Below are 13,355 nucleotides of genomic sequence, written 5' to 3' on the forward strand. Positions count from 1 at the left end.
CTTCACCGTAAAGAAACGGAAGCTTGAGTACTTCGGACATGTCATGAGGCATACTAAGTACCGGCTGCTACAGTTAATAGTCCAAGGAAAAATCGACAGTAGGAGGGGACCGGGAAGAAGACGACACTCATGGATGCATAACCTGCGACAATGGTTCGGACTAACATCGACCGAACTGTTCAGAGGTGCCGTAAACAAAGTCAAAATAGCCTTGTTAATAGCCAACGTCCGAAACGGATAGGGCAAAGGAAGAAGAAGAATGACGATGGCATCGCTTTCTTCGACTTTTCAGAAAAATACGCCAGAAGTATTTTTTCACTCACGCCATTGATGTTCTTAATGCTTTTCCACTTTTTAAAAGACTGGTATTCTTTCTCATACATCATCATAGATTTTTGTGCCAACAATAAACTTTCTGCTTCCAACGCTGCATTTTGTACATCTGATGGCAAGTTTGTTTTCCTTTTCTTGTGTCAATTCTTTTCCGTCCATTTCGTATTTATTCACTTTGTACACAAAACGCAACAATATTCTCCGCAAAAACCAAAACGTAACATTTGTTTGACATTTGTTGACAGAGTAATTCATATCCCTAGCAACGGAGCAACACAATTGCGATTTTTGTGCTAAAAATTACAAGTCTCTTTGAAATTCTATTTTTCACCTGAACTTGAAGTCTTGCTATAGAAAAAAATGTTGTATTGCACATGACGATAAAATCGCATTATCTTCTCGAGCATAATTAGCGTCTCGACTGACGTCTCGACGCTAAATAACGCTCTGGAATATAAAGTATTGTACAATTTTATCGTCTTGTACAATAAATAACTATTAATATTCAGGGTTTTGCACTCACAATAATCCATTCTGATATTTGGAAATATTCACTGGATTTTGTGAAAATTCTAAAACACGTCAAATGAAATTGAGATATTGTGACAATATGTCCCCTTTGAAATAAAACACGTTTTATTTACACGTTTATAAAGGGGACATATTGTCATGATAACGATATCTGTCATTATCACCTTCCAGACAAAACTTTACTTTTTAATGGGGAATACATAATTTTGGTGTCACATCATTAGATAGATATTTCGCTAGAGAGTTCAGGCATCTATGATTATTTTTTCATATTTACGCTATTCTTGTGAAAAAGTATCAGTTTATTGACAGTGTTACACCTTTTAATATCTAAAAATAAAACGCCTATGTTTTGCTAGTATCAATTTTAAATTTTTACCATCACAAATAACTAAATTCATAATTCCAAACAATGTTCAAAATAAGATCCACCAACGTCCATACAATTATAAAATTGCTATTGGAAATTATGACGAACATTTTAAAGCATTTCAGGGGTTACATAACTAAATCGTCGTTCTAGTTTTTCCGATAATTGGAATGGTATTATAAATATTGCTATTTAAACAATCCCAAAAGAAGAGATCTAGGGAGTTAAATTGGGAGATCTTGCTGGACATTTAATAAAATTGCTTTGGCCAATTCACTGTCTAGCAAACTGTTTATTAGTGTATCGCCCTATATTGATATAATGCATAGATGCGCCATTTTGTTGAAAAACCCAATCATCTTATGAGTACCTGGTATGATTTTCTATTATATGTGTTAAAAAGGGATGAACTGTATCTTGATTCAAATTTTATTGCAAAAAGAATTGCCCAACAATATGTTTCCCAAAAATCACTGCCCATACCTTTAATTTCAATGGCTGTTGGGTTTGTTTCGTGGAAAACTCTAGGATTTTCATCAGCCCAATTATGGCAATTGTGTCGATTTACAGTACTATTTGGAAAAAAGGAACTTTTATTTAAAAAACAAATATTGTATAGAAAGTTTGGATGACTGTTTTTTATTTTCTGAGTCATAATCTCAGAGTGCGGGAGAAATCATATTCTTGAACTACTTTTTAGTACTTAAAGTAGATTTCAAATTAACCTGACCTAAAATTGATATTTCTGTCGCTTCAGTCCTAAAAAGTTTTTTACAATCCCTTTTTTTAATAGCTACTGATTCCGTTTCATAAAAATTTTTAATACATATGAGTGATAAAGTTGCTTATCTTGATGAATTCGGTTAAATAAATTTGCTGTTCTAGTTGCACACTTTCCATTTTCAAGAAATATGAAAATATTCTCAACGATTTTTGATATATAATAAACCATTACAATTAAAAGTTTCTTTAATCCATAGTATGTTATATTTGCTAGATATATACGTCCTAGATATAATGTCCTTCAATACCGCACGACGTGCTAATCAATGAGTTACAAAAAATCGGCATAGTTCCTGTCTACCCCATGACCTTCCTCAAAATAAATGCTTCTATGCCTGAGTACAATCACATCCTTAGTTTTCGAAGACAAATCTATATCAGTCCTCACAACCTAACACTACCAGAGTCATTTACTCTTGTTTTTGACAACACGACATATAGAATATTCATTATCATGAATAGCTCAACTAAACCCCAACCAAAACAATGAAGCATCGGTATCCAGCGCAACAAATATATCCTTACAAGCTTCCAATGACACAAACCCTTCCCAGTGTGGACAAATGTCTATTTCTAATATCCCGGAGATACCAAACAAAGTAGATGCATCAAATAAGGACAGTCACATAATTAATCAACCAAAAAGAAACTTCGATGAAATTATTTCACCTGAAGTAGATCCATCTTCAAAAGAACATTTTTCCACCACCTAAAGTCCAAGCAAAATCTAAAAAAGCAAAAATTGGTTCAGCAAGCACTTCTGAATGCTCATTTTCTCTCTTACTTGACTCTGCTAAAAACTTCATAGAAACTCACCCTCTGCCTTTCCCTCTAAACGTTGATCAACTTAACATGCTCTCAATAAATATCACGGGATTAACAGATCCTATAACCACAATTTAAGAATATACCACAGACCTACCAGCTTTGTCTTATATGCTCCGTCAAGTTTATCCCCATTTAAAGGAAAGATCCATAAAATGTAAATTCACGTCCATAAGGAAAAAATCCAAAATTATCTTAACAGTGAGGCATCGGAAGCGGAGAGTGACACATCTCAGTTAAGCCAACATTAAATTCAAGTCTCTACTTCAGTGAAATATTGATGGTTTTTTCCATCACCTGGCTATGCTCCATCATCTAATTGGTGAACAATCTCATACAATGTCATATGCCTACAGGAAACTAATCTGAATATCCCAAAAAAATATAACTCCAACCAATAAACTCCTTTTCGCAAAGACAGGATAATAAATAATAATTTTTCTTCAGGCGGTGTAGCCACATTAGTAAAAAGATCGACTAGGAAGAAGCAGATACTAGTGCGCGTAACGCTATCACCAGTGACGCATCAGAAACAGAGTGTCGGAGTATCGCAGGCGATCTAAAAGTTTATTTCAAAAATAAGGTGTTAAGTGCATGAAATCGGGAGTGGAATGACTCTAGTTCGAAACTCAGAACAATCAAAAGTGATATCTTTTCATGGAAGCCCACAGCCAGAAGTAAAAGATGCCAAACTATTATTACACGTCTACGACTTGGACACTGTAGGTATACTCATGCCTATCTCTTCTCAAATAGTGAACCTCCAAAATGCGAAACATGCAATACAGTAGACAGTATAAAGCACTTCTTGATAGACTGTCCTAAATATGTAAATGAAAGACAGTCTTACAATTTGCCAAATAACCTGAAAGCACTCCTCAACAAAAGTTTAGTTCCTAACAATTTATTAGGTTACTTAAAATGTATATGTTACACAAAATTTAACTTAATTAATTGTTACAAATGTTCAATTGTTCACAAATTGTAATTAATTGTTACAATGATTGATTGTTACAAATGATAGATTTAATATTATTACAAATGTTACAGGAATGTCGCTAATAACCTTTGGGTGGATGCGACTTTGTTTCTTTAAATAAAAAAATATATATACAATCTAATAAACGAGACTTTTTTAGAATTCTTTTGCTCTTATTGTTTAAAATGTTAGATAAATTGCTGTAGTATATTGTATTGATCACGTAATAAGAACTATCTCTATCTAAGAGTATGTCTAGAATCTTAAAAGTAAAACATAAATTAGACGAAAATCTTGTGCATCGAAAGATTTTTGGTCGATATACATACCTTGTGGTATAGATACTAATAGCATAAAAGTTAAACCCACACACGATGCTACTCCAGTAAAAGTATATAGAATATAGGCTGAACTGATGAATTGAACTGGTGTTATGTATAGATAATGGAAATACGGAGCAGCAGCTTCTATACTTTTAACATCTTCGGTTAGTAGTTTATTTAGTCTACATAAGGACATTCGTTTTAAAGAAGTCTGGCTTAGTCGTAATACCTAAAAATTAAATTAAAATATACTATTTTAGATTTTACTTTACAAAAAACTATGGTGTCTTTTAATATTCCTATAAAAATTATAAGCAATTTGCAATGCAATAATTGTAAATTACCGTAGTTTAAATCATGAATGTGTTGCTTGTGTGAGTCCATTTTAAAAAAGAGGTAAAAGAAATAAATTAGACTTACTCACAATCAGTTTAATTTTACTACCCAAAACGACCGGTTTCGTTTTCTAAAATTTGAAAAACATCATCAGGTCAGTGGTACCGTTCGCGTCATAAAAAACTGGTACAACTCTTATTACCGAAAATCATGTTTTTCAAGTTGTGTAAGTTGATCTTGTCACATGTGTCATTCTAATTTCTAGGGCACTGTTGCCAGTTCAACGAAAATATTATATGAAATCAGCTAAAAGCAGGGCTCTGTGACAGACCGCCAGTTTTGAGTATTCTAAAAACTAAAACATCGAGCATTCTCGATCAGTCAGTCACATTAAATTTGTTTAAACATGCATCCTAAAAAATTTTCATATTAATTTTGTAATTTTTCATTATCTCAATTAAGTACTCATACCTTGATTTGTTTTTTATTATAATTTATGAAAATATTTCAATTCAAATATAGTGATAGATAAAATCAATCTAGACATAACTTTAAATTATTATAATAAAACATTACAGTGAGGTATTGGATTGTAACTGTCACTTTATAATCTACGTAGCATATAGTATAATGTTAGTTTTTGTTAATGTTATCGTTCATATAATAAATAATAAATTAATCTTGGTAGTTGGCTTGTGACTAAACTTATTGATACAAAATACAGTTTGTGTTCGGTAGGTAATTGAAGTAAAAAATTAGGTACAGTAGATGCATTCCAATGTTCCCTGTGCCAATAATCTAGGTTTAAAGATCCTTCAAATATTTTGGATATTAGCTGAACCCTATCTCTGGTTATTAAATTTATTAAATACGGTTTTTTGTTGTTAATGATAAAAATAATACCTATCTAATAATAACTTTATTTTTTTTTAATTAGATTTAGTGCAATTCCGTTATCTGTGATGGCAACCGCGAATTAATTCACGAAACACTGTATCCAGTCTGAAGCCAGGTTTACATTGGGAAAAAAAAGTGTACCAGTTTTATATGACGGGAAGTGTACAAAGTAAATTAAATGATTCCGGTACATTTCCGATTTTTAAATCCAAGTTTTCTCTTTTATTTTGCTAAAGATGTTGTTGCCTCTTATGTGAATACTGTATTCACCACTGTTACATTATTAGTCAAAATAAATAATAGGTAACTAAAAAATATTTTTTTATACTCCAGTCGTCAGAGACAAAAATGCCACTGAACCTTGTAACGTAATAAACGTCATATATTTGTTATTTTTCTTCAAATAATAATAATTGTATTTAAATTTTTTTCGAGTTTATTCCTTTCTTATATTTATCTTTTATTGCACTATTTTTATTCTAAAAATAGTTGGCGCTCAGTTCTTCGATCAACTTTCTATTTACTAAATATTCTGTCATAGTCATCGTGTAATTTTCAATTAATACTCTAATTCCCTATATTCAGATCCCATTATGTTCTATACGGTAGGACAGTATAAAATTTCTATGTCCTACTTTAGTCGACAAAGTATATCTGTCAGTTAACAACTCTTCCATGTTAGCCGTGTGATGTTATAATGTCTTCTGTCTATTTAAGCTAGATTTTCTTGACAAAATCCATTTATAGGTGAGTACATTTCATATTTCTTGATCACTGATCGATTGATCATTTTTTTTACATATCCGTCTTATCTGATCTGTCATCATTTCATATTTGAGTTTTTATACAGAAGATCTAACCCACGTGTATGTTTTCAAACTATATGCAGTTAGAATCTTTTATATAATTTAACTAATTCATTAACCAATAATTAAATTCATTTAATTTTCTTGCCATCAGCTATGTTCTTTCAAAAAATTGTTTTTAAATGGCAAGGAAATATAAAACGTATGCAGACTCTAACACAAGGCTTACTATTTCAGTTTTTTGGCCTGAAATTAATTTTTCCTGTTCCCTCTCATTGGATGGAACTTCCTAAAGCCTTGTAGTGCACCACACATAGGAATAACAACTGCAGCAACGTAGCAGATATGCAGTACTCAATAGCTGCTCAAAACTACTACTCATTAAACATATTTTAACAAACACATGAATTAAAAATAAATAAATTAAAATTTTAATTTAAAAAATTATACCTTTTTCTGTAGTAGAGATGAAGTCGCCACTCGAGCCCGCATTCCAATAAACGAGCAACCAACATAGGTATGATGGTAAATAAAAGTATTTAAAATTGCTAAGAATATAATAGCAGATCCCATATACCAACCAATAACATCGTCTGTTCTCATTTCAAAATGAATTATAAATTCAGATAAAATTATGGGATGAAATATTCTAAAATCAGGGAGAAACGTTGTCTAAAAAATGATGCAGATAATCCCATATTAATTCTGTTGCGTATCATTAACCAAAAGACAATGCTATTATTAAAGTTCCAAGTTAATACAATTTGGATCATCATTTGAAAAATCAGAATAATTTCAAATAAAAATTTGAAATTCAGAATAGAGTTTCTGGATTAAAAGACTTATAGTAATAGTATACAGTATTTTTAAATGGCATTTTTTTATCCACTTTTTTTCTATTTTAAATATTTTAAGCTTTCAGATACTTATCTAGCATTATGGTATCAATTACATACTCCTCTATGATCTCTATAGGTGACAGATCTACTTCATGGATGCGCCCCTACCTACGTGAGCCTTGGTTTATCCCCAAATACCATACAGGAGAAACAATTGCCCTACCTGTTGTAAAAAACATATTTATTATATTTTAATCGCAGTTATTTTAGCAGCTTGTGCGCGAAGCTCTCGTGGTAATGTATCTACGACCGTCTCCCGCATTATTGTCCCTTCTTCCCATCTTAACGTTATTAAAGGACAGTGACGATAGTGTGTAGTGTGAAATTGCCGTCCGGCATTTAAGCACCCCTTTGTTTGGGGTTCCCGTGCAAAGTGCGTGAGTTAAATGCATCAACGTGTAGTACCAGTGTTTTATGATATATCGTAAATCCTTTGGTTGATTCACTGAATTCTCTGTATCTTTGTTACTCCCCCTAAGCACTGTAAAGCTAATAATATTTATATAACGCTTTTTGTCACTAGTATAATAGCCATAACTATAAACATTTTAAATTAGCCTTTAAGTTCATCATCAATAAATTGAAGAAAAAAAGCGTTTTAATTGTTTTATTGCTTCAGTGGTCCTAAAATATTTTGGAGCAATTAGGTGTTTCTCTACTCCTCTCTAAACTGTTGAAACTTTGGTAATTTATTTATCCTCTCCACTACTACCCTCATTCTGTATCCAAACCTATCATTTCCCTCCCAATATCCTGAATGGATTTACCGATAACGACCACAGATATGAGAATGATTTTGATTGATTAACGAACTGGAACTTGGTCCCTCGAAGAATAGGGGGTTGAGACGTCGGATCTGCTACGCGACACTCATAAAAAATAATTAACTCGTAAAAAATAATGCAACACAGCCTCGGAACTTAGACGGAAACAAAGATATAAGACGTTGGCGAAAAAAAGGACTGTGAGAATACGAATATTGAATATATAAGAATATATAAGAAATCGCAATGAAACAAAATGAAATACTCCCAGATATCGACAGACTAGGCACAGATATAAAGGTCTTAAGTGAAACAAAAAAAGGGGAAGGAAATTATAGGAAAACATACACATGTGGATTAAAGTTCGCAAACATGAAAGAGCACCAAAAGGAGTATCAATGTTAATACAAAATAAATGCAGAAAACGCAGACCAAATAACCAGCAAATAAATGAACGAATCATGGAAATTAGGACAACTATTTCGACAACCAACAATAATTGTTGGAGTATATGTAATGAATGACAATGGCGACAATAAAGAAAAAGACGATTTTTCAACACACTAAAAGATATACTGGGCAAAGCAAAGGAAAAAGAAAATAGCTTACTAATTGGAGATTTTAACAGCCAAATAGGGAAGAAAAATCAAGATAAAAAGGGATGATTCGGAGAAGATGAAATTAAAAACAATAATGAAAGTCTGCTAATTGAAATAGGTCAAGAATACGATTTGGCTATAACCAACACAAGATGTCAGCATAAAAACACACATATATACACATGAGAGGAACCTAGTAGAAACCAAAGATCAATTAATGATTTAGTCATGGTAAGAAAAGATAGAAAAACAATAATACGAGATGTAAGAGTATATAGACAAGCAAAATGTGCAAGAACCACCTATTAGTAATAAGGAAATTTATATACACGAGAAAACAACAAAAAGATCTAGAGAGATAAGGAGATGTAAAAAATCACAAATACGAGGCATAAAGTAGAACGTCTACGACAATTTAGTATGTGAACAGTATATCAGAATAAGCTACAGACTATGCTTCAGCTGTACGAAGAATGGACCACAACAGAAATACATCATCTAGGAAAAAATAAACAAAGGCGGCAAATAAAGTTCTAGGTATTGAACAATACAAGAATAAATATTTGGAGAAATACAGTTACAATCTATGATAAAAAGGACAAAAGATAAGGTTCATAAATGACTAAACACAGAACCCCAAAAACACGAGAAGAATGTGTTACCATCAGACAATAAGTAAAGCAAAGAATAACTTTCAAGAGAACGGAACGCTTTGAGAGAATGCGCAGAGACATAGACAATGGGGTACAACAAATCAATGAAAGCATGGAAAAAAAAAATAAAAAACATCAGAAGAAATATATGAAGAAAAAATATAATTACATCAACAAAGTGGGACCAATCGGAAAAAAGCCCGAGGGAAAGATCTGCTATAAAATGGAAAACGTAAACGATAAGGTAACTGGGAGAATAGAGTGCTATGGAAGACGAAAACCTCAAATTCATAATAGGAAAAAGCCGAACAAGAAGAAATACGTTACATCTTCCATAGGCCAGTGAGTTTAGTCAAAATATATTTTTCATTTTAACTATTAATTTTGTCTCTTAATGGAATTGACACCAGTCTGAAAATATGACCGAATTTAGACATATTTGACGGTACTATTTTATGTGGATGATTTTTCTCTTTGTTCTATCTACTACCTCAAACGGTGTTTGTATGGCGTTTGTATAGTTCTGATGACTATTTCTCCCAGTGTAGGCTGTATGTATGCATTCATATGCTACAGCTAATTCTATTGTTGCCAAAGTTAAATTTGTCATGGGAGCAAAAGTTATTATTAATATATAAATATAGTTTCAATCTTTATCTTCTCTCACAGCCGTTTTTTTAGCCTGGACGCACTGCGGCACATTGGCTTATTGTACACCTTCCAATAACTGTGATACAAGTTATCGGTTTACAAATTTATACTGGCATCAAGTGACAAGAATAAAAGTTGCACAAAACCTGTCGGTTAAAATAAATATAAAAAGAGGAGTGAGACAAGACTGTATACTGTATACGACAATATTGATTCAATTCATACACGCGAATTTTTAACAGGCTAAGGCTGGTTTATATACCATTCGCAGAAAATTCGCAAATAAATCCACAGATGTAGCACTATACCAAAAGCCTTGACTTACTGGGTCAGGTCGAATTGGCGGCCGAGGAGCAGTCTAACTAATTTTCTGTATTGCTCAAACGGGATAAAACCCAGAGCGTGTATTTTACTTAGGAAAGATATTATTCAGAATTTACTTTCTGATGTTTCTGCACGGAAGATGTGACTGCAGCTCAAAACAAGGACCCTTAAGCTAGCGGGGACAAAGGAGCGGAATCCAATTTAACCTAGGTAATATTTTTTCACCCATTTTCCACTAATTTATTACCACCCTAATAGTTTTTCACCACCAAACCACACTTCATGTAAGCAATTCTGCTGGCTTATGTTTCAAGCTAGCAGAATTCAGAAAAAAAACTTTTTGCCGATGACATTATTTTTTACCCATTTAAGGGGAAAATTCTTTTTTTTTCTAATTCACTCTCCTCTACTTATATCTGAAATAAAAAAGTGTTTTTAAAATGTTTACTAAACTTTACCCACCCTAATAATCTTGCATCCCTAAACCAATCTTATTTGGAAACGTTCTTGCTAGCTTAATATTTAAGCCAGCGAAATTAGAAAAAAATATATTTTTAAAATACCACAGTGTTCTGCTAGGTTTTAACGAATTGATTACCACCCTAGTAATTATTCACCCCTCAACTGCCTCTTATGAAAAGCCAATAATTCTGTTAGGTTAAAATTTAAGTTGAAATAATATTCTTTTACAATTTCACTCTCCTCTACTTATAAAAAATAAAAAAGTGTTCTGTTAAGTTTAGACTAAACTTTGCACCATGATAATTTTTCATCCCTAAACCAATCTTATTTGAAAATGTTCCTGCTAGCTTAATATTTAAGCCAGCGAAATTAGAAAAAAATATATTTTTAAAATACCACAGTGTTCTGCTAGGTTTTAACGAATTGATTACCACCCTAGTAATTATTCACCCTTAGTAATTGAAATAAAAAAGTGTTCTGGTAAGTTTTTACTACACCTCCACCACCCTGATAATTTTTCACCACTAAAACAATTTTATTTGGAAACGTTCCCGTTAGCTAAATATTCGAGCCAGCAGAATTAAAAAAAATATATATTTTTGAAGTACCACAGTGTTTTGATAGGATTTTACAAATTGATTACCACCCTATTAATTTTTCACTTCTTAACTACTCCTTGTTGGAAGTTAGTATTAGGCTATTCAGCTGAAGCTTGAATATTAAGCTAGCAAATTCAAATAAAAATTTTGAAATACAATTAGGTAATTAATGTACTTAATAGACATAATAAAATTATTTCAATTTGAATATTTCTTACCTGGTAATTATTCTGTGAAATATAACAATTCCATTGTATTTACTAAAACTCAACTTGATTTTACTTATTTTATATTCATAAAAGGGATTTACGATTCGATTTCTCTTATTAAAAGCTAATAAGAAATGTGGCTTAGGCGGTCAAAAATTATGAGGATGGATAAAATTCAGTAAAAACCTTGCAAGCAATTTATACTTTCAGTTACAAGAGTACCTACAGTAAAATTGTAAAAATAGATTTTTATCACCTTAAATATTAACCCAACAGAATTATTGACTTCTCATAAGGAGTAGTTGGGGGGTGAATAATTACTAGTGTAGTAATAAATTTATAAAAACCTAGCAGAGCACTGTGGTATATCATAAATATTATTTTTGGAATTCTACTAGTTTTAACAGTAAGCCAGCAAAATCGCTTTCCTTAAGGGTGGTTTGGTGGTGAAAAATTATTAGGGTGGTAATAAATTAGTGAAAAATGGATGCAAAAATATGCCATAAGCAAAATTTTTTTTCCGAATTCTGCTAGCTTAAACCTTAAGCCAGCAGAATCGCTCTCCTTAAGGTTGATTTGGTGGTCAAAAATTTATTTAGAGTGGTAATAAATTAGTGAAAAATGGGTGAAAAAAATATTACGTAGGTTAAACTGGATTCCGCTCATTTGTCCCCGCTAGATTAAGGTCTCAAATCACTATAAGGGAGCAAGCGAGCAGACGTGATATAATCATATGCTCGGCATATTTCTTAAAAGATAAAGCAGCAACAGATCCCCTCCTACAGCAATTAGTAAAGTGATCGAACACTGTAAAAGTAATGGACTACAAGTCAACATCGGCTGCGATGCCAACTCACACCATATGGTATGAGAACACCCACTATTTTCTGAATGCCCTTCTTGGTCACCTCTTATTACTTTTATTTTCATGTTAATGTTATTCCCACCATGGGATGAAATAGTACCAAGCATAGCAGTGGAGCATGCATCTCATAGATAGGATGGTCTTACGTCCTGGGGATTGGGAATCGCAGTAGTCGCAGCACAGATTTCACTGAGAAATGATAAGTAAGTTGTGCTGCGGCTGTCTTATAATAGACCCTATTTGGTAGCTATGTAGTTTTCTTTTCTTGTAATTTCCACACCCTTTCTTTTAAAGAATAAAAAATGCCTTGAAATTATGATAGTATAAAATTAAACTTTCGATCAATGATATGCAACGAATTTAAGAACAAAAATTCTATATATAATATTATATTTTTATACTGAAACAGATATACCTTATTATAAAACTTTGTATAAACAAAAGCATTCCATACAATAAAAATGGTTTTCCAAACGTAGAAAATAGTGCTTTTGAAAAACAAGGGGTTCTGTTCTTGATTCGTCCTATTTTTAACTGGTGATTCCAATTCCTAAAATATTTTATTAACATTAACTTAAATAAAATTTGAACAGCTGCAAATATATTTCATACGGTTTTTATATCTAGCGATTGTTTAACCTCAACTCATTTTATATCATTTAATAAAATTATTATCACAATTTTGTTAAGTACAATAGGTTCAAGCAGCACATTCCGGTCAGGCCTGTTTGAGTTTTGTATTTTCTCATAACATGCACAGAAATTGCAGGTTAGTGTTGTTCACTCAATTGCAGGTTAGTGCCACATCTACTCCGGTCAACCCTAGTAGATGATATTCTCAAAAATCTATCCACAAAAGACTTTTACTGTCTGAGATATGCTGACGATATTGCAATCGTCGTCAGTGGCAAATTCGCGTAGGTTGTATCTGGGAGGATGCAAGTAACCCTAAATATAATTAATAACTGGTGTAAATAACAGAGACTGACAATCAATGCTTAAAAAACACAAATCATGAACTTCACAAAAAAACACAGCATTACAAGGCCTAAAACCACCAGTGCTGAAAGGAACAGAAATTTTATTTATCAAAGGAACTAAAGTACATAGATGTATATTTTTAATTACAGTCTTGCATGATATACTC

The 13,355-nt window shown here is 32.2% G+C and overlaps 1 protein-coding gene across 3 annotated transcripts in view; it reads right to left on the minus strand.

Moving 5' to 3' along the window:
• LOC140431420 (ATP-binding cassette subfamily C member 4-like) overlaps positions 1–13,355 on the minus strand; it is a 116,163-nt gene that overhangs the window by 75,018 nt on the left and 27,790 nt on the right. For 2 of the 3 annotated variants that reach the window (XM_072519346.1, XM_072519345.1), the window contains exons 3-5: positions 12,624–12,758; positions 6,634–6,832; positions 4,151–4,373 (exon numbers count right to left, since the gene is read on the minus strand). In XM_072519346.1, coding sequence (XP_072375447.1) covers positions 4,151–4,373; positions 6,634–6,832; positions 12,624–12,758 — 557 coding nt within the window. Of the gene's footprint in view, positions 1–4,150; positions 4,374–4,564; positions 4,835–6,633; positions 6,833–12,623; positions 12,759–13,355 lie in introns of those variants that run through there. The other variant, XM_072519347.1, reaches the window with a different exon arrangement.

Source organism: Diabrotica undecimpunctata, unplaced genomic scaffold, assembly GCF_040954645.1.
Source record: "Diabrotica undecimpunctata isolate CICGRU unplaced genomic scaffold, icDiaUnde3 ctg00000716.1, whole genome shotgun sequence".
In the NCBI taxonomy this organism is placed as follows: Eukaryota; Metazoa; Arthropoda; class Insecta; order Coleoptera; family Chrysomelidae; genus Diabrotica; species Diabrotica undecimpunctata.